This window comes from Myotis myotis, unplaced genomic scaffold, assembly GCF_014108235.1.
Source record: "Myotis myotis isolate mMyoMyo1 unplaced genomic scaffold, mMyoMyo1.p scaffold_m19_p_3, whole genome shotgun sequence".
NCBI lineage: Eukaryota > Metazoa > Chordata > Mammalia > Chiroptera > Vespertilionidae > Myotis > Myotis myotis.
The window spans coordinates 200,251,937-200,277,362 of NW_023416335.1; the positions used below are offsets into that span (position 1 = coordinate 200,251,937).

The 25,426-nt window shown below is 47.3% G+C and overlaps 1 protein-coding gene across 1 annotated transcript in view; it reads left to right on the plus strand.

Annotated features, from left to right (window-relative positions):
* STAB2 (stabilin 2) overlaps positions 1-25,426 on the plus strand; it is a 125,977-nt gene that overhangs the window by 59,500 nt on the left and 41,051 nt on the right. Inside the window, exons 29-44 of the mRNA XM_036301187.1 lie at positions 1,695-1,831; positions 2,254-2,368; positions 6,546-6,623; positions 7,078-7,176; positions 7,265-7,372; positions 9,659-9,790; positions 12,367-12,495; positions 13,714-13,770; positions 14,993-15,088; positions 15,664-15,859; positions 17,231-17,326; positions 18,433-18,478; positions 19,341-19,417; positions 21,017-21,142; positions 23,044-23,117; positions 25,051-25,122. Of these exons, the coding sequence (XP_036157080.1) occupies positions 1,695-1,831; positions 2,254-2,368; positions 6,546-6,623; positions 7,078-7,176; positions 7,265-7,372; positions 9,659-9,790; positions 12,367-12,495; positions 13,714-13,770; positions 14,993-15,088; positions 15,664-15,859; positions 17,231-17,326; positions 18,433-18,478; positions 19,341-19,417; positions 21,017-21,142; positions 23,044-23,117; positions 25,051-25,122 (1,638 nt within the window). The remainder of the gene's footprint in view (positions 1-1,694; positions 1,832-2,253; positions 2,369-6,545; positions 6,624-7,077; positions 7,177-7,264; positions 7,373-9,658; positions 9,791-12,366; positions 12,496-13,713; positions 13,771-14,992; positions 15,089-15,663; positions 15,860-17,230; positions 17,327-18,432; positions 18,479-19,340; positions 19,418-21,016; positions 21,143-23,043; positions 23,118-25,050; positions 25,123-25,426) is intronic.

A 25,426-nucleotide genomic window follows, 5' to 3' on the forward strand; every position in this document is an offset into this window, starting at 1 on the left:
AAACCCTGGCTGCCCTTTTGTAAATAGCCATGCCCCGCCCCCCCACCCCCCACCCCAATCCCAGACACTCTGATTTGATTGGTCAGAGGTTTGCCCTGGACATAAGTGAATTCTGAAAGCCTCCCAGGTGATTCTAACATGAAACCATCTAAGAACTTCTGGTCTAGGCTCAGCTTGGGTGGTCACCTTTTCAACCAATTCAAATATATACGTGTAGCTTCATTCATCCCAGAGGTCTTTTTTTAAGAAGTCAATGTAATTCATCACTGTAACTCACCAAGTTAGAGCTGGGGCTTAAATTTTTATTTTATTGATTTGAGAGAGAGAGAAAGAGAGAGGGAGGGAGAAAGACAGACAGAAGGAGACAAAGACACCTCTGTTTGTTGTTCCACTTACTTACGCATTCATTGGTTGTTTCTTCTATGTGCCCTGACTGGGGATCAAACCCACAACCTTGGCATATTGGGACAATGCTCTAACTGACTGAGCTACCAGCCTGGGCCAGAGTTGGGATTTATAGTTGCAATCTGGAAAACTTCCTGTGTGCTTAGCTCTCGGCCCAGCATGCCTGCGGGAGCATTCCCTCCCCCTGGAAAGTTCTATTACCAAGAATCTCTGCCATCTGTGCCTGAGGGGTCCAAGGTGAATGGCCCAGCCAGCCAGCCAGCCAGCACACAAGTAGTTTCTCCCCTCGGAACAGACACGTGCAATGTCAGGCCGTGCGTGGTCAGCACCCACTGCAGGACAGCTGCCCATTGCTTCTTCCTGGGGACTCGGGCCCATCGCATGGGGAAGCAGGACTGAGAGGCCTGTGGTACATGTTGATTTCCATATAGACCAGCCCCATATGCAGAAGCTTGCCCAGGGGTGCTCTGGACGCAGCTCATCCCAGCTCACAGGAGCACACCCTTCCCAGCTCCACTGTCCTGTTAGTAGCTTGAATTGAGCCACGGTGGGAATATTTACCCCCACAGAAATCAGCGAACACTAAGAACCAGGGCATTTTGTTTGTTTGCTTGTTTATCCTGGAGAGCTGATTGTTAAACATCAGCTCACCACTGCTTTTATCCGCTAGCTCTGGGTAAGAATGAAAAGTAGGTCAAGTTTGACTTCAGGCTCTGGTCTCTCTCTCAGGCTGAAACTGTTCCTGTAATCTTCCCACCACCCCCCTTTCCAAAGGTTCCAAGAATTCTCAAGGTTCTCTGCACATACACATGCACACACGTGTACACACGTGCACACACATGCATAATCCTGCCAAGACTATTCTCTGACTCTTCCAGTGGTTCTCAACCTTCCTAATGCCGCGACCCTTTAATACAGTTCCTCATGTTGTGGTGACCCCCAACCATAAAATTATTTTTGTTGCTACTTCATGACTGTGGTGTTGCTACTGTTATGAATCGTAATGTAAATATCTGATATGCAGGATGTATTTTCAGGGGTCGCGACCCACAGGTTGAGAACCACTGAGACGAATGGGTAAATGACTGATAATGACTCCAAGTGTGACTGGATCGGGAAAACTTGCCTTTGGACCAGGCTCACACAATTAAATAAAAGGAAGGATTTGGGAAAGCGGTCCCTAGAACCACCCCAGTGTCCCTGGAATTATATCCAAGGGAACTGGTCATCTCCGCCCTGGTCTGTCCACTAATATGAGCCAGGCCCTTTGTTTTCCTTCTGTAATTCAGAACGCCTCTCTGCATCCCATGCTGTCAGCTGCCTCCAACCTCACTGTCCTCGTGCCTTCCCAACAAGCTATCGAGGACATGGACCAAGATGAGAAAGCCTTTTGGTTGTCCAAGAGCAATATTCCAGCCCTGATAAAGTAGGTATTATGCATTTTATTCTTCATGATATCTTACTGGCATTAGTGTGAACAAGGGCAATGGAGGGAAGCTACATGGTCCTTCAGATAGATTCATGGTGCTAAATGTGTTCTAGGACTCCCCTCCCCCCATGATGGGAATAGTTAACATTATTGACAGCCCACTCTGGGCTAACTGCTTTATATGTAACCCAGTTCGTCTTCCCAACAACCCTATGAGATAGGAATTATAGTTATCCCCTTTTACAGATGTGGAAACTGAGGCAGGGGGTGATTAAATAACTAACCCAAGGGTGCTATGGCTGATAATTGCAGGGGTAGATTTGAATCTGGAAGTCTGGCTCCAGGACCATTTTTTAATTACTTAGTGAAACTGCTGGGTGCACTGGTATTCATTATGGTCCTATGGACTGTTGTTTCAGATACCATACGCTCCTAGGCACGTACGGGGTGGCAGATCTGCAGGCTCTGTCATCTTCTGACATGCTGGCCACGTCTTTGAAGGGCAACTTCCTTCACCTGGCAAAGGCAGATGGGGTAAGAGAGTACTGTCATTTGTCTGGGTAGTGGAAACATATCCATTACATTCATATTGTACTTTTAATTTTTTTGTGTTGTGGAAATTTCCAAACATGAGCAAAAGTAGAGCAAGAATAGAACTTCTGACATCCATGTTGGCATCACAGCTTCAACAATTATCAGCATATATTGATACACACACACACACACACACACACACACACACACACACACAGTTACTCTATGGCGGTGATCCTATAAAATGTGGCCCTCTGCCCACTGGTTAGCCACAAGGAACTTCCTGACAGACCACAGATGAGAATGAAGATTGTACAGGAGAGTGAGAGCTGCTACATCCGTGGACCATGGGCCATGGTCAAAATGTTTCAGAATGACTGCTCTAACGCCTCTCTACCTTTCTGTGTGAACTCTATGAAAAGACTCATCCAGGAAGTCAGATCTTTCTATTCCTCTGGGTGAAGGTTGTACAGTTTCACCACTTTGAGTTATATGTATGGTTAACCAAGAGCTTGTTACTGTAACCTGCTGATTCAGTCATTACAGGTTACTAAAATTTTATATTGAGTGAGGGTCAGTCAGACAACAAATATTTATTGAGCACCTGCTATTCTCCAGGAACTGGTCAAAGTGCTGGAGTTAGGGCAGTGCCCAAGGAAGAACCAAGCCCTATCGATGCCCACCTTCTGGCCACAATATGTCAAGGACTTGGATTTAGTCTTCCCCGAAGATGTCTGGCTGCCCTACTGCATGTGGTGGAGCCTTAAAACTCTTTCTATGAGTCTCACAAGATGAGAATGAAGGTTCTACTGGAGAGTGAGAAGTGCTCTAAGGCAACTCTACATTCTATTTATCAGTATGAGCCCAGTGAAAAGGCTCTATGACTAGTATTACTTAGCTGTATGGGCTTCATCAGATAATTCCTTTTAGGCAGCAGAAAAGAGTTACATATGATCCCATGGATCCTTTACATCCTATCTAATAATAGAGAAACATGGTAATTAACCGTAACTTTGCTACCCTTCCCATTGACTAATCAGTGAGATATGCAAATTAACTTCCAACCAAGATGGCGGCCGGCAGCCAGGCAGCTGAAGTGAACAGGAGGCTTGCTTGCTCCAGTGATGGAGGAAGCCAACATTCCCCACCTGCCGCTGCTGGCCTCTGAGCTGCAGTCTAAGAAACAATGTTGCAATTATAGAAGCTAAACAATCCCCATGCTTTCAGCCAGCTGGCCAAGCTGGAGTTGCAACAGTGTTTCAATTATAGAAGGTAAATAAATCCCAGAGACCTGCTTTCAGCAGCCGAGGTCTCAGAGCTGGAGCCGAGCCTCAGAGCTAAAGCTGGCTCTCAGCTCCAGTGACAGCCATAGAAAGTAAATAAATCCCAGAATAAAAAAAAAAGAAAAGAAAAAAGGAGAGGTTGGGAGCTTCAGTCACCCGCCAGCCTGAAAACGGCCCTCAGCCCCTCACCCAGACTGGCCAGGCACCCCAGTGGGGACCCCCACCCTGAAGGGGGTGTGACCAGCTGCAAACACCCATCAGCCCCTCACCCAGGCTGGCCAGGCACCCAAGCGGGACCCCCACCCTGATCCGGATACCCTTCAGGGCAAACCAGCTGGCCCTCACCAGTGCACCAGGCCTCTATCCTATATAATAAAAGGGTAATATGCAAACTGACCCTAACAGCAGAACGACTGGGAATGACTGGTCACTATGACACACACTGACCACCAGGGGGCAGACACTCAATGCAGGAGCTGCCAGCTGGTGGTCAGGACGCTCTCACATGGGAGGAGCTCTGCTCAGCCACAAGCCAGGCTGATGGCTGCCAGTACAGCAGTGGTGGTGGTGGGAGCCTCTCCTGCCTCCTCAGCAGCACTAAGGATGTCCGACTGCAGTTTAGGCCTGCTCCCCGCTGGCAAGTGGACATCCCCCAAGGGCTACCAGGCTGCCAGAGGGATGTCTTATTGCCATCTTAGGCCCAATCCCCCAAGGAGTGGGCCTAAGCCAGCAGATGGTCATCCCCTGAGGTGCCCCAGACTGCAAGAGGGCACAGGCCAGGCTGAGGGACCCCCCTCTCCCCCGAGTGCACAAATTTTTGTGCACCGGGCCTCTAGTGTATATATATAGAAGCCTAAGCGACCGTTATGACCAAACGACTGGAACAACCAGTTGACCAGTTGCTATAATGCACACTGACCACCAGGGGGAAGATGCTCAATGCAGGAGCTGCCCCCTGGTGGTCAGTGCATTCCCACAGCCAACTTCCCATGGCCAGCCAACCTCACCTAGTTTCTCCCCCTGGCCAGCAAACCTCCCAAGGTCCCTGACCCTGTCCGGCAGCTGGCAGGCCCACAGGCCCTGGCCAACCTGGCCCCAATAGGCCATGATCGCCGGCCAGGCCTACGGACCCCATCCATGCATGAATTTCATGCCCCGGGCCTCTAGTATAATTCTAATTCTAATGTATTACATGCATATATCAAATTTGTGGGTCCTTTTCTATCAGTGTTTTAAATCACTGATTCTCTTGGCAAGCATTAAGGGACACCCAGCCTGGTCATGCTTGTCCTGGGCTCTATAGATTCAAAGATAAGTCAACCAAGAGCTCTGATTGAGAGGATCCAACCATCAAAGACACATTTTTAATGAGTTTATTCCTATGTCTGATTTAACCAAAAGAGATATGTGAGGTGGCCAGGAATGTTTTCTTCAGGGCCTCTGCCAATGTGACTTTGGGGGTGCTCAGGGTGACACCAGTCCCCTCTGTACCCAAAGTGCCCAGGAGGAATTTCACATGAAGGGTGATGGTGGAGATGAGGAGAGGACACAGAGAAACCAGAGAGGGTGGGGCCCCGTTGTCATGGTTGGTTGGTGGCCACATGGGTGGCTAGATTAGTTTTTACTTAACCCCATTCCCCTTGTAATTATTCTTCTTGAAAAACAGCTGGATGCTGACCAGGAAAGTCAGTTGCTGTCTGTATGAGTTTGCTAGAGCTGCTACAACAGACTGGGTGGCTCAAGCAATGGAAATGTTTTGTCTCACATTTCTGGAGGCTAGAAGTCCAAGATCAAGGGGAGGGGAGAACTGACTCCTTCTGAGAGCTGGGGAAGGAGCTGCTCCAGGCTGTCAGGTAGATGACTGTCCTCGTGTTCACATGGCATCCCCCGCATCGCTACATTCAAATCCCCTCTTTTTATAAGGACACCAGCTATGTTAGATTAGGGTCCATTCTAATGACCTTGTTTTTTTTAACCCAATTATCTCTGTAAAGATCTTAGCTCCAAATAAGGTCATATTCTGACGTACTGGGGGTTACGACTCCAACTTATGAATTTTGGGGGAGGGAGGGAAGACAATTCAACCCACAACATTGTCTACAGCAGTGATGGCAAACCTTTTGAGCTCGGTGTGTCAGCATTTTGAAAAACCCTAACTTAACTCTGGTGCCGTGTCACATATAGAAATTTTTTGATATTTGCAATCATAGTAAAACAAAGATTTATATTTTTGATATTTATTTTAGATATTTGAATGCCATTTAACAAAGAAAAATCAACCAAAAAAATGAGTTCAGAGGTGACATGCGTGTCATAGGTTTGCCATCACTGGTCTACAGTGTTTTTCAAATAGCAAGGTCACTTTAGTGTTCTCAGCCAGAACTTTTAAAAAATATTTTTTTCTTGATTTCAGAGAAGGAGAAAGAGATAGAAACATCAATAATGAGAGAGAATCATGGATCAGCTGCCTCCTGAATGCCCTACGCTGGGGATGGAGCCCACAACCCAGGCATGTGCCCTGACTGGGAATCGTACCCTGACCTCCTATTTCATAGGTTGATGGTCAACCCTGAGTCACACCGGCTGGGCAGCCAACACTTTTTTAATGAAATAGAATGGAGTAGAGTAAAAATCAATGCCCAGCTGCCTCCCACATAGTAGAGGAAAATACTATTTCATTCTGATTGAGTGTGTGTGTGTGTGTGTGTGTGTGTGTGTGTGTGTGTGTGTGTGACATCTAATGGAGCACAATTTAAAGGTGTTTCTAACTGTGGGTCATGATCCAAAAGGTTGAAGGTCACTGATTCTCAGAAAGTGGAAAACAGCAGAAATAACGTCGATCCCTAGGTGTACGCAAAGGAGACTCACCTTCCCACTGTGGTTTGCATTTGCAGAACATCACAATTGAAGGGGCGTCCATTGTTGATGGTGACAATGCAGCCACAAACGGAGTGATACACATCATCAACAAGGTACAAGTCCCTCCTCCCGCCCAGGCAGCTTCTCTTCTCTCATTTACCGTCCTGGACAGTATTTCTCTTTTTTTTTTATTTTTTGAGGGGGGGAGGGGGCAGGGGGTAAATACTTAGCCTTAACATAAAAGTAGCCTGTATTTTGCTTCATTACTTTTCTTTTAAAACTACTTAGAGGCTCTACTCATTCAATCAGACTCAGTTACTATCTACTCAGCCCCTGTTCTACAGTGGGCCCTATACAAAGTGTGGCCACATAGAGCATATTTCTTACTTATGGGAACATCTCACAAGGCACACAGAACCTTGGCCTTTTTTTTTTAATCTGCAGAGGCACTCTCAGGACTGGTAGTAGCCCTGACAATGGCAAATGTATGTGGCATGAACGCATGTGTCACAGCGTAGCAAATCATGCCAGCACCTGCTAACAGAATTCTGGGGCTTCCTTTCTCAGGTTCTGGTTCCCCAAAGAGGTCTAACTGGCTCCTTACCAAACCTGCTCACCCGGCTGGACCAGATGCCTGACTACTCCATCTTCCGGGGCTACCTCATTGCAAGTACCACATTCTCCACATGACTCCCTTGCTCAGGTGACCAGGGAACAGAAATCCCTCACGCACGCCTGTCTCTTTCCATCACAGCAATATAACCTGGTGAACGCAATCGAGGCTGCCGATGCTTACACAGTGTTTGCTCCAAACAACGACGCCATTGAGAATTACATCCGGCAAAAGAAGGTCACCACTCTAGTAGGTATTGGGAACGAGAAGCAGGGAAATCAGTTTCTGGAAATTCAGACGCTCGACATTTGATAAACTCCCTTTCCATAGCCAGATACTTAATAGAAAGTCCTGAGGAGACGCTGATACACTCCTCCCCCATATGCATGCGGAGCTGCCCACTTGCTGTACTTAGTTTCCACCCCTGGAAGCACACATTTGGGCCCCAGGACCTGGATGTATGTCCACAGGACACAAGTGTTCACGTGTCCCAAGCCAGTACCGGGAATATAGGGGGCCCAGTGCAGGGACACTTCCTCACTCCACGGGATCAGCCAGCTGCCAACAGTCCCTGACAGGCAATTGCTCAGGCCTGAGTGAGACTCCAGTGACAGGCCACTCTCTCTGCAGGGGACACAGATCAAGCTCTTTCATTTTTTTAAATATATTTCTACTAGAGGCCCGGTGCACAAAAATTTGTGCACTCAGGGGGGAGGGGGTTTCCTCAGCCCGGCCTGTGCCCTCTCGCAGTCTGGGACCCCTCGGGAGATAACGACCTGCTGGCTTAGGCCTGCTCCCAGGTGGCAGAGGGCAGGCCCAATCCCTAGGTGCAGCCCCTGGTCGGGCTCAGAGCAGGGCCGATTGGGGAGTTGGGGCGCCGCCCCCTGTCGTGCACAGAGCAGGGCGGATTGAGAGGTTGCAATGCCACCCTCAGTCACGCTCAGGGTAGGGCCAATTGGGGGGTTGGGGCACTGCCCCCTGTCACACTCAATGCAGGGTCGATGGGGAGGTTGCGGCGCCACCCCCTGTCACGCACAGAGCAGGGTGGATCAGGGGCTTGGGGCGCCGCCCTCTATCACCCACAGAGCAGGGCCAATCAGGGGGTTGGGGCGCCGCCACTGTCACACTCAGGGCAGGGCCAATGGGAGGTTATGGCTCTACCCGGTCACACACAGAGCAGGGCCCTTGGGGGGGAGGGGGCAGTTGGGGCGCCACACCCTGTCACACACAGAGCCGCAGGGCGATCAAGGGGTTGGAGAGCTCCCCCCTATCAGGCACAGAGCAGGGCTGATCAGGGGGTTTGGGCGCTGCCCCCTGTCACACTGATCCCGGTGCCGGGAGGCCTCTCAGCTCCGCTGATCCCGGTGCTGGGAGGCATATTACCCTTTTACTATATAGGATAGAGGCCTGGTGCATGGGTGGGGGCCGGCTGGTTTGCCCTGAAGGGTGTCCTGGATCAGGGCGGGTGTCCCCACTGGGGTGCCTGGCCAGTCTGGATGAGGGGCTGAGGGCTGTTTTCAGGCTGATGGGTGACTGAAGCTCCCAACTGCTCCTTTTTTTCATTTTTTTTATTCTGGGCCAGCTTTAGCTCTGGCTCCAGCTCTGAGGCCTCTGCTGCTGAAAGCAGGTATCTGGTTTGTTTGGGTTCTATAATTGAAACACTGTAGCAACTCCAGCTCTGAGATCCCGACTGGCTGAAAGCAGGTTTTTGGGGTTTTGTTTAGCTTCTATATTTGTAACAATGTTTCAAACTGCAAGCTCAGAGGCCAGCAAGGCAGGCGGGGAACGTTGGTTTTCTCCGTCACCGAAGCAAGCAAGCCTCATGTTCGCTTCAAGCTGCCTGTCTGCCGGCCACCATCTTTGCTGGCAGTTAATTTGCATATCTCGCTGATTAGCCAATGGGAAGGGTAGCGGATGTACGCTAATTACCATGATTCTCTTTTATTAGATAGGATTTATTTCAGAGAGAGAGAGAGAGAGAGAGAAACATCAATGATGAGACAGAATCATTGATCGGCTGCCTCCTGCACACCCCACACTGGGGATCGAGCCTGCAACCAGGGCATGTGCCCTGACTGGGAATCAAACCATGACCTCCTGATTAAGAGGTCAATACTCAACCACTGAGCCCTGACAGCTGAGCAGATAAAGCTCTTTAAAACATCCCATCAGACTTCCTCTCATGACCCCTGACGTGAAAGGTAGGTTGGGGGGTGGAGACCCTCTCTTCCCAGCAGTTCTTTAAAAAAAAAAATCATCTTTAAAATCCTCTCCCAACCTTCCATACCCTCATTCTGGGTTTTAGAATCACCTGATGAGTTGTTGAGCATCGCAGGTGGAAAACTTGCACTTTCTCCAAGGCAATCTGTCTCAGATTTAATATTTAATGTCTATTGTGCCCTGTTGCCTGGGTCAAAACCTCCGGTTCAACAAGCTGTTGCCCCTGCAATGCCCACAGTGCCCGACACATTGGCGTAGACGACGTGGTAAGTGACTGGGGACTGTCTGGCCTATTGCAATTCTGTTGTTGACCAGGCGGAAGACATTCTCAGGTACCACGTGGTCTTGGAGGAGAAACTGCTGAAGAATGACCTGCACAACGGCATGCACCGGGAATCCATGCTGGGCTTCTCCTACCTCCTCGGCTTCTTTCTCCGCAACGACCAGGTGAGGGCCTTTCCCTCCAGACCCTGGAGTGGGTGTCTTAGCTCCTGTCACCTGTCATCCCTTCCATACTGGACTCACCAGGGCTTCCTTTTTTAAAAAGATTGATTTCAGAGAGGACTGGAGAGGGAAAGAGAGGGAGAGAAACATCAATGATGAGAGAGAAAAAATGATTAGCTTCCTTCTGTACACCTCCCACTGGGGATCAAGCCTGCAAGCCAGGCAGGTGCCCTAGACCAGAATTGAACCTAGGCCAGTCCACAGGCCAACGCTCTATCCATTCAGCCAAACTGGCTAGGGCACTCACAGAGCTTCCTAAACCTTATCAACAAAAGGCATTGGTCTGTGTTTCCCCATAAAGGAATGACTATGCCAGACTGTCAGGCTCCCACTCACTGTGCCTGCCCCCAGCCTTCAGATAACCAGTGTGGCTGACTAATCATGGTCCTGGAATCCCAGCAGTCACAGGTGCCCTGCAGTACTGACTCCTATCAAACCCAGCAGACACTCCCCAGGCAATCTCCCAGGTAGAAGGGAACCTGCCAGAAAAACCTAACTCCCAGCAGGTGGCACTGGCTCCTGGACATAAGGAGCCTAATGACATAAGCAGGATCCAGGAGCCAGATGAGTTAACATTATCATTGTTTGACTATAGAGACTGTGGTCCTAGGACTAATTGACCTCCACACCGGTATTTCAGTATTTATCTCACACAACTCCTAAATATTTAAGTGTTTAGAATTCATTTTAAAAAAGAATTAGTGAGACTAACTAATATATTTCAAGTATAAAAATCTCATTCACATATTTCAAACATCAAGTAAGATCAATCAAGTACCAAAGTAAGAAAAGTCAACAAGAAACTCACAATGTTACTCAAGTACAGACTCTCATGAGAAAAAAATAAAAAAACAAAATTGTTATGACAATTTATTTTATTAAGCACTAAATTAAAATGAAGGTTAATCATTGGCCAAGCTCCACAGAGGTATTCCAGGGCCTGTGTAAACTGGAAAAAGCAATGGGAAACCTTACTGATGGTGTCAAATTGTGATTACAACACATTTCTAAAACTCCAAGATGCCGAGCTATTTTAAAATATCAAAATGGCAGAACTCCTGATGCTATGATACTGTTGATTTGACATTGAAAAGTGAATAATATGCATAGCCCATGGACATAGACAACAGTGTGGTGAAGCCTGGAGGAGTCAGAGGTGAAAGGGGTCAATCAATAGTATTATTTGCTTCTCTTTAAAAAGGGCAGTCTTACAAACAATCTTCTCAGAGGTATCATCATTGAATCACAAGTGAATTTTGTGTACATATTTTTTAATCTGCTTGGGTATAGAGAATTTTTCTGACTCATTATTACTTAGGGAATAATCGATCTTCAAATATTTTCCTCTGACTCCTACAAACATCTCGCCTATTGTGTAATAACTTTGAGGAGATCCTTTTAAATACATTTTCTTATTTTTTTCAGGAAAAACAATTTTTATAATTAAAGAACCTACTTTTTTATTTCATCTTTTACTTCATTGTGTAGAATGACTTCTAGCACCATTAATTGAATCAATTTCAATTATGTCATGTTTATTTCCCATTTATTCAGATCTTAAAACAGAGGTTTTATCTCACAATAAACAACTGGTTCTATCTTATAATCAAGATTTTACTTTTATTGGTAACTCACTTTCTCTTAGGACAATGTAGATGCAGAAAAATGTTCTCTACATGAGTAAAGTTGTGTCCAAATCAAAATTTGAATGTAACACAAAATTCCCTGGATATCTCACAATGAAAATTATGAGTCAGTGGAAGTTCAAATGTAAGCACTTCGTAGTCATTTTAATATTGCTGCTACGAGGAGTTTGGGCGATGTTATTAAGCATTTGTAAGCTCTTATTGGATATGAACTTGACATTTGCTTAATACAATAAAGAATTCCCCCTTTTCCCAACCTCAGATCTACCACATCTACACACACACAGACACATACACACACCACCCCAATTTTTCAAAGAACCATTTGTTTCCAATTATATTACTTATTTTAATGAATGAATTAATAGATTCACTTATTTTTGTTAATCAATCATTAAGAGATCCTCTCCTTTAAAAAAATCAGAAGAAAACAAATTTCAAGCTCAAGTTGAATTTGAGTTGGCAACATATAGGTACTGACTTAGTACCCATGTTTGGATGCTTATGAACACACTAGGCAAAGATGTATGCAAACATTCCATAAACTCCAAAGAAACCCCAAGGGAAACACTGGGTAATGCTGACCTCTGAGCAGTCTCCACACACTGGGAAATGATGCTTTTTACAAAATAGAACATTGAGATTCAGAGAGGAAACGCAACTGGCCCAAGGTCACACGGCTCGGTGACCAGATGCAGGACTCTTCTCAGACTCCTAGGCCACAGCTCTTCCCACTCCAGCGTGCTGCCTTTGGGGTGAATATTGGAATACCTTTTAAGCTGATGTCAAATTAATATCCTCCAATCCCCATCTCCCTTACTCCCCTTAAAGTCACTACAATAAGAAATTTACATTTGACCCTCTTGTTCACAGCTCTATGTAAATGATGCTCCAATAAACTACACCAATGTAGCCACTGACAAGGGAGTGATCCATGGCTTGGGGAAAGTTCTGGAAATTCAGAAGAATCGATGTGATAATAACGACACCACTATTTTACGAGTAAGTTATATGCAAGGCTAACGATGCAGCTAAAGAGTGTTGTGGGGGGTTTTTAAGCATAAGATTCGTCTATTAGGATATCTCAGTTCAGTTCAAAACACACTGGGTGAGCCTCTCTGATGTACATAGGAACGTACTCAGCTGCGGTTCTACAAAGATTAGTAAGTCATGACCTCTGCCCTCGATGGGCTCACAATCTAGTGCAGTGAGTTGTACCTTGGATGCCTGGGAGAGGTTACCTGGAGGGTTGTGTTGAGCAGGATTTTGAAGCCATGGCCTTCCTCAAGGGGAAAATGTGTCATGCCTGCCATAGGCACAGGGAAGAGACTGTGGTACTTGGCAGGTACTGGCCAGACCTGGTCTACAAAGAGAGAAAATATGGAAGTGGATTATTTCAGTATTGGAGACTTCTCACTCCAGTCCATTGGATGGTGTAGCATCTTTCAATAATAGTAACAGCTGCTGACATTTATTGGGCACTTATGTGCCAGGCCCTGCTCTAAACATTTTACATGTATTAACCCACAGAATTCGCACAGCACCCTACAGAGTAGGTGCTATTGCTGTCGCCGTTTTACTGATGGGGAAAATGAGTCACAGAGAGGCTAAGTCATGCACCAGGTTCACAGAAATAACAGGTGGCAGAGAAGATGTTCAAATCCAGGCAGTGTGGCCCCAGAGCCCGGACTGCACACTGTACTCTCCGGTGGGGGCTGAGCGAGAGCTGGGCACATTGACCTCCTCTTGTTTTAGGAACATGTCACACTTAGGAGTCTGTCATTCTTAAGTTTTGCCCGTTGTTTCATAATCGCCTTTATATTGTCTCCACCCTGGCCCCTCACCTGGACTCCCAAGGCTGGGCACGGAATCTGGCCCAATTCACTAAACCATGGGTTACCAATAAGTGAGGGTTGTTGTTAAAGAAATTCGGATCCAAATGAGATAAGATCTCCACACCTTAAAGGGTTATTAGCATCAGAAGAATATGGTGGGGAAAAGTGATGATCAAATATCCAAGACCTGAAGTAGTTCAAGTGCTTGTCTCTGAGAATATTAAAGAGGTTGACCAGAGGAGTTTCCCTCATATCATATCTTTATAGATTTTCAATTCTATATCCTAAAACCCTCAGCTCTTAGGTCTGGGAAATATTTGCAGCCTCGTTTTGCACTAAAAGCAATAACCATGAACTGTTCTCTTTGCCTCTGTGTTCTGTCAAGGGAAAGTGTGGGAAGTGTCCCCAGCAACCCATCTGCCCACTTGGAAGTAAACCGCTAGTGAGTACTTTTTCTGCTCTGATAAAGTCGTTTCTGATCCCAGCAAGATCCAAATTAGAACATGACTCCCAAGCATCCTCCATTGTTCACTTCCTTCATTCCTTCATTGCTGTATGCATCTTTCTAAAGCCTTGAGTCCAAATTTTAATTAATAAATAAATAGAGACAGTGGTTCATCTCAACCAACGCACAACGCAGAGAGAGAGATTTCTCACTTTCTACTAGTATGTATTCCGGGAGCCAGAGGAGGCCAGGAGCAAGACAGCTTATCCGTGAAGGCAGCTTCCGTATCCAAAACCAAATCCAGCCCAGATGAGCTCCCCCTGCCAGAGTTCCCTTTACAGTTGCAGATACAACTAATTTTCTCTAAGAAACAGATGGCGAACTTGGGGGAAATAGGCCTGTCTTTGAATCAACTACCAACCTGTGTTTCTCATAGCTCTTTATTGTAAAACGAATTTTATTTATTTATTATTTATTTATTTATTTATTTATTTATTTTTACAGAGAGGAAGGGAGAGGGATAGAAAATTAGAAACATCAATGAGAGAGAAACATCGATCAGCTGCCTCTTGCACACCCCCTCCTGGGGATGTGCCCGCAACCAAGGTACATGTCCTTGACCAGAATCGAACCTGGGACCCTTCAGTCCGCAGGCCGACGCTCTATCCACTGAGCCAAACCAGTTAGGGCGTAAAAGCGAATTTTGATCATGCTCCAACCATTAGAAAGAATGGACACCCATGCACCTTCCAGGGCACGATAATAATCATTTATAACGGACACAATGCTGATTCTCTCACTTGAGTCTTAATGTAATCTTTGTGTATGATAGCTCTTAGTAAGAAGCCTGAATCCATTCTCAGACCAAGGAAGCATAGAAATCAATAAGTAGATAGAAATCAAGGCTCAGATCAACCGATGTGTAGTGCTGGTAGGACATTTTTGTCTGGCTTACTCTATGATTCTTGCTAGCTTGCGTTAGTTCTTTTCACAGAGTACTACCCAGCAGTGTAACTCCTTGGGTTTTGCCACCTGGTGTTGTGGCAGCCAACATTGTTTGAGTGCCTTCTTTCTTGTGAAGCAGCTCTGAGCACCCATCCTGTCCCTTCCCAGAGCATTTCAGTCACAGAGACAGCCACGTGTCACCCACCTTCTTCTTTCAAAGGCTGGAAAACATTTTCCTAACTAACATGCTGATATAATCATTGCTATTTCATAGGGCAGCGAGACAAGGAAATGTCTCTATACCATTTATTTCATGGGCAAGCGATCTGTGTTCATTGGGTGCCAGCCAAAATGTGTGAAAACTGTCATTGTGAGTATCACGGTTTAACCATTCTTCTAATTATAGTGGTAGCATTGGGAAATTTAATCATGTTATATTTTTCTTTATTTTTTAAATACATTTTTATTGATTTCAGAGAGGAAGTGGGAGGGAGAGAGAGATATAACCATCAATGATGAGAGAGAGTCTTTGATCGGCTGAATCCTGCACTCCCCACACTGGAGGGTCAACTGCCCTGACCGGGAATCGAACCCAACCCATGACCTCCTGGTTCATAGGTTGACATTCAACCACTGAGCCACACCGGCCAGGCAACATTATTCTTTACTTAGTCCCTGCTGCCCTCCTTCTCTCTCACTTTGCTCCTTCCTCTTCTCTTATGCCCGTTTCCTTTCCCTCTTTCCTCCCTTCTTGGCAGAGGTCTCTGTCTGTTCCTGGCACCCCTGGAAATGTCTTAAGCTCCCTAGTTCTCAGGGGCTCCTGCAACCCCTCGTGGTGGGGTCCAAGCTCAGGACACTCAGCCAGCCCGACCACGGGATTCTGCACTGTCGCTGGACAAAACCAGGAGATGGACGTGGAGACCCAGCCTCGGTCTCTCATTTCAGACCAGAGAATGCTGTGCGGGCTTCTTCGGCCCCCAGTGCCAGCCCTGCCCCGGTAAAGCCGAGAACGTCTGCTTTGGAAACGGCATCTGCCTGGATGGGATGAACGGCACGGGCGTGTGCGAGTGTGGAGAGGGCTTCAACGGCACAGCCTGCGAGACCTGCACGGAGGGCAAGTACGGCATCCACTGTGACCAAGGTGCGCACCCCTCTCCTCCAGGTCCAAATGCCAGAGGACGGGACTTCAGCTGTCTCCCAGGCAGGCTGGATCCTACCTCTCAGATCCTGTGATTATAAGGTCCTTTGTGTTGTGTAGTTTGCATAGGCCAGTGTTCCCCAACATTTTCAGTCACTAACCTAGACCTACCAACCCACCCCACCCCTATCTGTTCATTGGCACTCCCCATCCTCACAGTCTTCATAGTCACACACTCAGTTTTGGACAGTGCTTGATAGTTTGAAAGGCAGATTTGTGCACATTCTCATTTAATCCACACAGGAACCTTATATACTTAGGTATGGCCATGCCCATTTCACAGATGAGGATATTAAGGCAAAGAGGTTGAATGACTTCCTTCAAGGTCACACCTGAAAGAGGCAGAACTGAGACTTGAATGCACAGTACTTGACTCCAAGGCTCTGCTCTTGGATGATGTTGTCTTTATATGAAGATCACGCTGTTGATTCACCCTCAGGAAGCCACTTGCTTTCATTTGTTTTCACACACACACAAATGTGCCCCTTTGAACCAAGTCATCTGCATTCTCTGACCCTGACATTCTTGTGCCCAGCGTCACACACTTGATTGACTTGGGAGGAGAGGTTTCCTAATCATGATGAGAACACAAAGCACTTCTTTCCCCTTGTACTAGAAAACACAAATTTGGCCTAACACTGTTTTATCATCAGCTGGTCCAAGCAAGGCAAAACCAATATGTGGCTGCCTCATTATGACTGGACCATATAATATAGAATTGGCATCACAGTGCTGCTTTTTTCTATGGTATGTGGAAGATTGTCTGCTTGGGTTTGTGCAGGAGTTCCCAACCTGGGACCCATAGTGACCCTCATGGGCTGAGTGCTTTTTCCTGGGGAGGGCATCCCTAGCCTTCATCCAGTTCTCAAAGAGACTCATGATGCTGCCGTGTGACAAAGGGATCGGCCTTTCCATGGTGTTGAAGAGGGCAGTGCCTCACCAGGTTTATATAAACTCCATATCAAATGGGCTTCTTTTAAAGCCCACTCTCAGGGACCCCCAGGGCCCCCCCCCCATAACCTTGGATCCTCAGATAACCTCAGCTGAGGACACTCCCCCTGCTTGGGTGGCTGCCCCACATGCTCCGCAGTCCCCAAATTGTGGTTCGTGCTGAGGCCTGACCTGATGCACCTGTTCGCCCGCTCAGTTCTACCTGCCCTTCCTGTGCGTGCAGCCTCCGTTAAAGACGGCGGTTCTCTAAAACCGGGTGCAGGCGCAGTGCACTGTCGTGAGCCTTTGCAGTAAGTGGCCAGTGAGTTACTGAGCACAGCTCGGCGGTCTGACGATGTGCATGTGCGGGCGTTTCTCACCTAGTGTGCGCTTGTGTGCATGGGAGATGCAGCCAAGGGCCCGCGGGCGACGGCTCCTGCGAATGCGACGTTGGCTGGCGAGGAGTGAAATGTGACTTTGGTAAGTGCCGGCCCCTCCCTACTTACCATCCCTTCTCCGCCTCCCTTCTCAGCAGCTACGTGTTTGTTTTTTCTTTCCAAAACGGGAGGGACATCTTTATTTCTTCCTTGAGCAATAAAAGTAATTCCTCCTTGTAGCAAAATGTTTATAAAATAAAGAAAAACAGAAAGAAGAAAATAAAACTTACTCATACTCCCAAGGCAGGAAAAAGCTATCATTGACATTTTGTATTATCTTTCCAACATTCTTTTAGGCACGGAAATTGTGTGTATAGCGCCGTACTCTACACACTGTTTTGTGGTCTACATTTTCACTTCCCAGTGTATAATAGATATCTTCCCATGTGAATAAATGTAGTAAATATCATTATTTTCTTAACTCTTATGATATACTATTATACGATTGTACCAAGCTTTTTCAAAACCAATTTTCTGCTATCATAAACAATGCTGCAATGAGCATCTCCTACATACCAGTACATCTTTTTGCATTTGTCTTCTCCCTCCCTCCTGCTCCTCCTCTCACCAGTAGTCTTGTCATATGACTTGTCGCCTCCTGTAATATTTCCCTCCACTCCACACTCCACATTGCTGCCAGAGAGAACTATCTGAAACATAGATGTCTCAGGCTGTTCAGGCTGCTACAGCGAAGTCTCAGAGATGGGGCAGCTTATAAACAGACATTGATATCGCCCAGCTCTGGATGCTGGAAGTTCAAGTTCACGGCCGGGTCCTGATGAAGGCCCTCTCCTGGGTTGCAGACCGCCATTTCTCGTGTTGTGGCAAGAGAGGCAAGGGAGCTCTCTGGGGGCTCTTTCATGAGGGACTAATCCTCATGACCTAATCATCTCCCAGGGACCCCACCTCCACGTACCATCACCCTGGGGATCAGTCTCAACATGAGACTGGGGGAGGCACAAGCACTCAGTCTGCATGGTCCCGCAGTTTTTACATAGGAAACATGATGTGTATCATTGACAACAGGAGAGTAAATCTTTTCCTAGTGCCAAGCACTAACTGAAAGGTCTTGAGGGAGGTTTAATAAAAGAGGGCTGGCAAAGCAATTGTCTGAGTTTGGTTTTTTGTTTGTGTGTGTGTGTTTTTCAGAGATCACAAAGGACAACTGCAACGGGACCTGCCACACCAGCGCCAAGTAGGTACCCTCTGGGCCTCCCCTGGGGATGTTGCCAAGGAGATTCTTTCTTAAGAGTTTACATCCCAGGCCCTATCCTCAGGGGAGGATTTTCCTGAGACCGTTTCTGAGAATTTAGGACACATTTAGTATGAAGCTACAAGTATTTCTGAAGAGGTCGCCATCCACTTGCCAGAGCCAGCCTTTGAAACAAGCTGCCAGCTGAGTTACCTGGCACATTGGCAAAATGCCCATCGTTGCCCCCAGTTCAAGCCGCAGGGACACCTTCACAGAGGCCGGGGGTAGCCCAGTGGGCCTCTCGCTTTCATCAAAGCTTATTCCCAACCCACAGCCAAGATCTGCTTCTTCCCGCTTAGACTTCATGCTCCTAACTCCCACCGGGACTTAATGGGTTAATGAATGACGAGCCTGAGCCTGGTAGCTGGAGTTAGGCATGAATTCAAATCAGCCTCTGTCACTGACCTTGACTCAATGATTTGATGCCTCTAAGCCTCAGTTTCTTCATCTGTAAATGGAATAATAACACCTACTCGTCGGGGCTACTGGATATTGTGTAAGTGACATGAAGTCATGGGTGAAGCACAGCCCCTCACACACAGGAAACTCTCTGAAGATGGGCAGCCCATCCCCCATCCCAGGGCCCATGCCCACATACACATTCTGGTTTGCCTAATAATAATAGCAATTTTAGTTGCCTGTGGCCAAGCCTAGGAAGGGACTTTGTCCTTGAGCCCTTAGGCAGGACCTCTGAGGGCCTCCTGGGGGTGGGGGGGGGGAGGGGGGCGGGGGGAGCTTGCTGGCCACATAGGGGGTGGGTGTTATGTGTTTTTCTACAAACAGCCTTTGCCCTTTCTCCTGGCAGCTGCCTTCCCAATCCAGATGGCACAGCCTCATGCAAATGCGCGGCAGGATTCCAGGGAAATGGGACAGTCTGCACAGGCAAGTGAAGAAGGAAGAATTTGCTCCGGGGAGATAAGACCAGCAAGAGCCTTGGAGAGCTCTCTGCTCCTGCAGGCTGAATGGGCAGCTGCCACCAGCCATTGCTGGTGAACAGGGTGGAACAGGGCAGCTGACTTCCTGGGAGCAGGAAACCACTGTTGAGGGATTGCCACCCATTTCCTCCAAACTGTGGTTAACAGTCTAGATGGCAATTGGAGAGCTTTCAGAGCCACTGATCTGATTGACCTAGGGCAGTGGTCAGCAAACTCATCAGTCAACAGAGCCAAATATCAACAGTACAACGATTGAAATTTCTTTTGAGAGCCAAATTTTTTAAACTTAAACTATATAGGTAGGTACATTGTTATTAACTTAATTAGGGTACTCCTAAGGCTTAGGAAGAGCCACACTCAAGGGGCCAAAGAGCCGCATGTGGCTCACGAGCCGCAGTTTGCCGACCACAGGCCTAGGGTGTGGCGGGTGGCGGGACTCAGGAGTGGGGCAGAAAGGGTCTGGGCCCCACCTGGTTCTTCCTCCTACTCCTGTGTGGCCTTGGGTGGGTGTCTTCCCTGCTCTGAGCCCCCTTAGCTCATTGTAAAGGAAACAAAACTGTCTCTCTTGCAGAGTTGGTTTGGGGATGAAATGACCTGTCTGTGTACAATGACAGAATGATGCAGCTCTACTCTAGAAAGTCCCCTCTATTCCTAGTCTGTTGAGTATTTCTATCATGAAAGGTGTTGAATTTTGTCAAATCCTTTTTGCTCCTCCTATTGAGATGCTCATGTAGTTTTTGTCTTTAATTCTTCTGAAATGCTGCATTACATTAATGGATTTTTGGACGTTAAGCCACATTGTGTTTCCTATGTAACTCCCACTTGCTTATGGTGTAGAGTAGCCCTCCCCCCTTTATTCACAGTTTTACTTCCCAGTTTCAGTTCCTTGTGGTCAGCCACAGTCTGAAAATAGTAAATGGGAAATTCCAGGTATTTGGGGGGAGAGAGAGAGATCACATTCACATAACTTTTATTACAGTACATTGTTATAATTGCTCTATTTTATTAGTTATTGTTGTTAATCTCTTACTAAATTAAACTGTATCATAGGTGTGTATGTATAGGAAAAAAGAATACTCATAGGGTTTGATATTACCCACAGTTTCAGCCATCCACTGCGAGTCTTCGAACATATCCCCATGAGTAAAGGGGACTGTTGTATAATCCTTTTTAAGCATTGCTGGATTTGACTTGTGGGTATGTTCTTGAGGATTTTTTGTGTTTATACTTATAAAGAATATTGTTTTTTCGTTTTCTTGTGATGGCTTTATCTGGCCTCATAAAAAATGAATTGGGAAGTCTTCCCTTCTCTTCTAGTTTTTGGAAGAGTTTGTGAAAATTTGGTATTTATTCTTCTTTTATTGTTTGGTAGACTTCACCAGTGAAGATATTTGATGCTTTGCATCCTTTTGAATTATCCATATTTGATCCAATGTCTGCCGTTCTGAAGTATTTCCATTTCTCAATGACAAGTAAAAGTGCATCAATGGTTTTTTTTCCCCTCTCCCCACCATTCTCTGCTCTGTGTCATCTCTCGCTTCCACAGCAATCAATGCCTGTGAGATCAGCAATGGAGGTTGCTCTGCCAAGGCTGTCTGTAAAAGAACCACCCCAGGAAGACGACTGTGCGTGTGCAAGGCAGGCTACGTGGGCGATGGCATTGTGTGCCTAGGTACGTACATCCCTCATCCATCCAGGCGCAGTGGTTTAAGAGTCAGAGCCCTGTGATAGGATCCTGATGTGTGGACGATGTTGGACCATCTTTCAGTTTCTCTGGGCAGGAAGGTCTGAAGATGAGGAAATGTGACCATTGAGAATAAGCGATATATATATTCTATTGCCTTTATCCTTAAATACTTGAGTGTATTTGGGAATAAGGATCGACTCTTACATAACTACAGCAATTATCAGCTTATATATATATATATATATATATATACTTTTGTCTAATTACCATTTGTATTCTAAGTTTATTAATTAACCCAATAATGTCCTTTTCTGACACTTTTTCCTCTTACTGCAGGATCCAGACTAAAGTTGGGAACTGCATGTAGTTATCATGTTGCTAGTCTCCTTTGACCTGGAATGGTTCCTCAGCCTTGATTTGTCTTTGATGACATTGACATTTTGGAATATCGTTCACCACTCAACCTTTTTATTCCCTAGCATGTCCTTCCTTTGGGGTTTGTCTGCTGATTTTTCATAATTACATACAGATTCTGCAATCCAGGCTCACTGTCACACTAGCGACATTGCATCCTTCTCAGAGTATCACACTGGAAGCTTGTGATTTCCAACTGCCTCTTGTTTGTGGTGTTAATTTTGGCCACTGGTCAAGGTGCTGCCTGACGTCTCCACTGGTGCAGCTACCTTTTCCCCTTTGCTGCTAATAAGCAATCAGTGGGGAGATGCTTTAACACCAAGGAAATCCCCTGCTCCTCATGGAAATATAACCTAAAATTAGCATCTACTGAAGACTCTCTCCTGAAGCAATTATATTATGACTAGAGGCCCTGTGCATGAAATTCATGCACTGGGGGAGGGGTGTCCCTCAGCCCAGCCTGCACCCTCTCCCATATGAGACCCCTCAGGAGATGTCCAACTGCCGGTTTAGGCCCAATCCCACAGGGAGTCAAACATCCCTCTCACAATCCGGGACTGCTGGCTCCCAACCGCTCACCTGCCTGCCTTCCTGATTGCCCCTAAACGCTTCTGCTGAGAGCCCGATCACCCCCTAACCACTCCCCTGCCAGCCTGATCGACACCTAACTGCTCCCCTGCCAGCCCAATTGCCCCCAACTGCCCTCCCCTGCATGCCTGGTCACCCCCAACTGCCCTCCCCTGCAGGCCCAGTTGCCCCCAACTGCCCTCCCCTGCAGTCCTGGCCCCCACAACTGCCCTCCCCTGCAGGCCTGATCACCCCTAACTGCTCTCCCCTGCAGGCCTGGTCACCCCCAACTGCCCTCCCCTGCTGGCCCAGTCACCCCCAACTGCCTTCCCCTGCAGGCCCAGTTGCCCCCAACTGCCCTCCCCTGCAGGCCTGGTCACCCCCTCTGCCCTCCCCTGCCGGCCCGGTCCCCCCCAACTGCCTTCCCCTGCTGGCCTGGTTGCCCACAACTGCCCTCCCCTGCCAGCCATCTTGTGGTGGCCATCTTGTGACCACATGGGGGCAGCCATCTTGTTCAAGGGCATGACAGTCAATTTGCATATTACCTATTTATTATATAGGATGATTGCAGTGATTTTTTTAATCCCTAAATCGTTCATAGCCTGTTGCACTGGACTCTAGGATCCTATTATTTCAAGTCTTTGGCTGAAAATGCTTAGATTCATTCAGCAGAGGGGAGATCACCGCCCACAGACTATGCCTGTGCTCCCACGGCCCCACCCCAGAGAGTCGCTTTGAGAACCTGTGTTTGGTAGGCTCCCTGTCCAGTCACTGCTGCCTCAGAGTTGTCAGAAAACTGAATCACATTTTGATTCGGTCAATTAGCCATCCTGGCTGGCCCAAGATGCCTTTCCTTGAGAATCAGGTTCAGTTCCCATGTCAGGTGTCGGCTTTTTGTTTTAAAGAGATCAACCCATGTTTGGAGAACCACGGTGGCTGTCACAGGCACGCAGAGTGCACGCAGACGGGACCCAACCAGGTGAGCTCCCGCCTACCAGAGGGACTAGGGGTCTTTAAGACCCAAGACTGAGAGAAGGGGGCTGAGCAGAGACCTCAGCAGAAAACAAATACTTTAGGAGAAATTCTGAAAGCATTCAAAAGAGGCCATTCTTGGGGAAGGAGGAGTAAGGGGAGGGGAGACAAAGGGTACTTAGGAGAGAGGCTTTCCTAGAGTGGGGGAAGTCAGCTTCTCCATATACTGTGTGGTTCCAGAAGCATCTAGAACAGGGGTGGGCAAACTTTTTGACTCAAGGGCCACAATGGGTTCTTTAACTGGACTGGAGGGCTGGAACAAAAGCATGGATGGAGTGTTTGTGTGAACTAATATAAATTCAAAGTAAACATCATTACATAAAAGGGTACGTTCTTTTTTTTTTTTAGTTTTATTCATTTCAAACGGGCCGGATCCGGCCCGCGGGCCGTAGTTTGCCCACGGCTGATCTAGAAGGTCTCCAACAATGTCTCCCTTTCTTTCAGCTTTCTGATTCCCAGAGTCCCACAGTTTTTCTTTGGCTTGAGGCTCTGGAATGTATGCACCACAGCAAAAGCTAACATTTTTAGGCCATATGTCAGCCTTCTGTTCCCTAACACAGTGCTCAGGAACCCAAGCTCCACCTCCCTCAGTCTCTGTCACATTAGGAACAGCCCAGTGGTCAGCAGGGGATTACATACATCAGAAGCTGGATGATGAGGTCAGGTTCCCCGGGGAATGATCTACTGACCTTGTTGAGCCGTTTGAAGAACTCTGTGCCAGGTTTACCCATGGGCAGATCAAGCAAGTGCCTAAAGCACCCCAAAATGAGAAAAATACTATTTATTTTGAAAGAGTCATCTCTGTGTGTGTTTCTATGTATAGTCACTGGGAAAACCAGAACAGTCAATATTGGTCCACCTTATACATCTTTTTGGATTTGATAGAGCTCTTATTTCTATATATGGAATGGGGAAACCTATAACTTTTTGATGCTCTGGGCCTCTAAAGCCCCTCCTCTGACCTAGATGCAGGGTTGATCTCTGAAACAGGAGGGCTGGCTGGTAGGCGTCTTGGTAAAGGTTGGAGCCCATGTCAGGGCCTGTAATGAAGTTGAGGAGGAGGAGCAGTGAAAACCAGCCCTTTGGTCCTGGCTGGCCGACCAATGAGTTCAAGTTCTAACAAGTAAACACCAGACCAGAGCCACCTCTCCTGTGTAGGAGGCTTTCATGTGAATTAGAAAAGCCATCCCTTGGGGGGAGACCCACCAGGGGCAGGTACCCCTTCTTCTGGACACACAGGTTGGTAAATAGAATGGAGCTGGGTTTCAGCCTCACTCACCCGTGTGCCCGGGAGCTCCTGAGCAAGGCACTTGGGATATAGGGGTGAACTAGACAGTCCCCAACTTCCCGTAGACAGTGTCCCCTCCCTTATCTTAAAGTGCCCAACTGACTTCATTGGTCAAACAGTAGGAGTGACTGATTATTTCCCCGTGTGCAACTGATTTGACTGCAGAGCCATCCCCTGGCACCTCCTAGTGCTGGTGCCCGGATGGCCGAGCCCGGAGGGAGATGAGCAAGTACTGAGTATGAATGGGAGTGGGCGAGGGCTTAGCTTCCTTGCAACTGAGCCTTTACCCACCAGAGAGAGAAAAGAGCTGAGTGCCCAGAACAAGGGACCAAATAATATAACAAAGTTTTTTTAAAAAATAATAATGTCTCTTGGTAGCAAAGATAAGATGGGTAGGCGATCCCAGTGCTAGAGAGAAGTGTGTCAAAGGTGCTAAAATGGACAATGACAGTTATCATTATAGAACAAGTCTCACCAAGATAGAATCTTCTAACATTACCATTACCCATTGCCATTACCTCTATGGGGTCCCAGTGTGAGAGCCAGCAGAGTCCCTCTGAGAAATGGCCCATGTCCTTCTCCTCCTGTACAGGCCGTCTGCAACTGTTTGCCGAAATACACTGGGGATGGGAAGGTCTGCACGCTCATCAACACCTGCTTAACTGTGAGTCTAGCTCTGGGGCCCAGGCCCTCCAAGGTTAGGCGGGGGTGCCTCCTACCCTGCTTCTAGGAGATGGGTGTTGGGGTGATCTCATCTGAGCTGCTTTGGGCTTGAGGCTCTTTTCTCCCTCATGTTCCACTGGTTTGTTGGGGAAACTCTGGTTTCAGCACGATGGACATTTGGTCAATGAGCATTCCCTAGACACCAGGCACCAGTTAGGCACTGGGAAGTCACTGTGAGTTCAGGCTCAGGCAGGTGGTGAACCACAGAATTTCAGAGAGAGGAAGGGAGAGGGAGAGGGAGACAC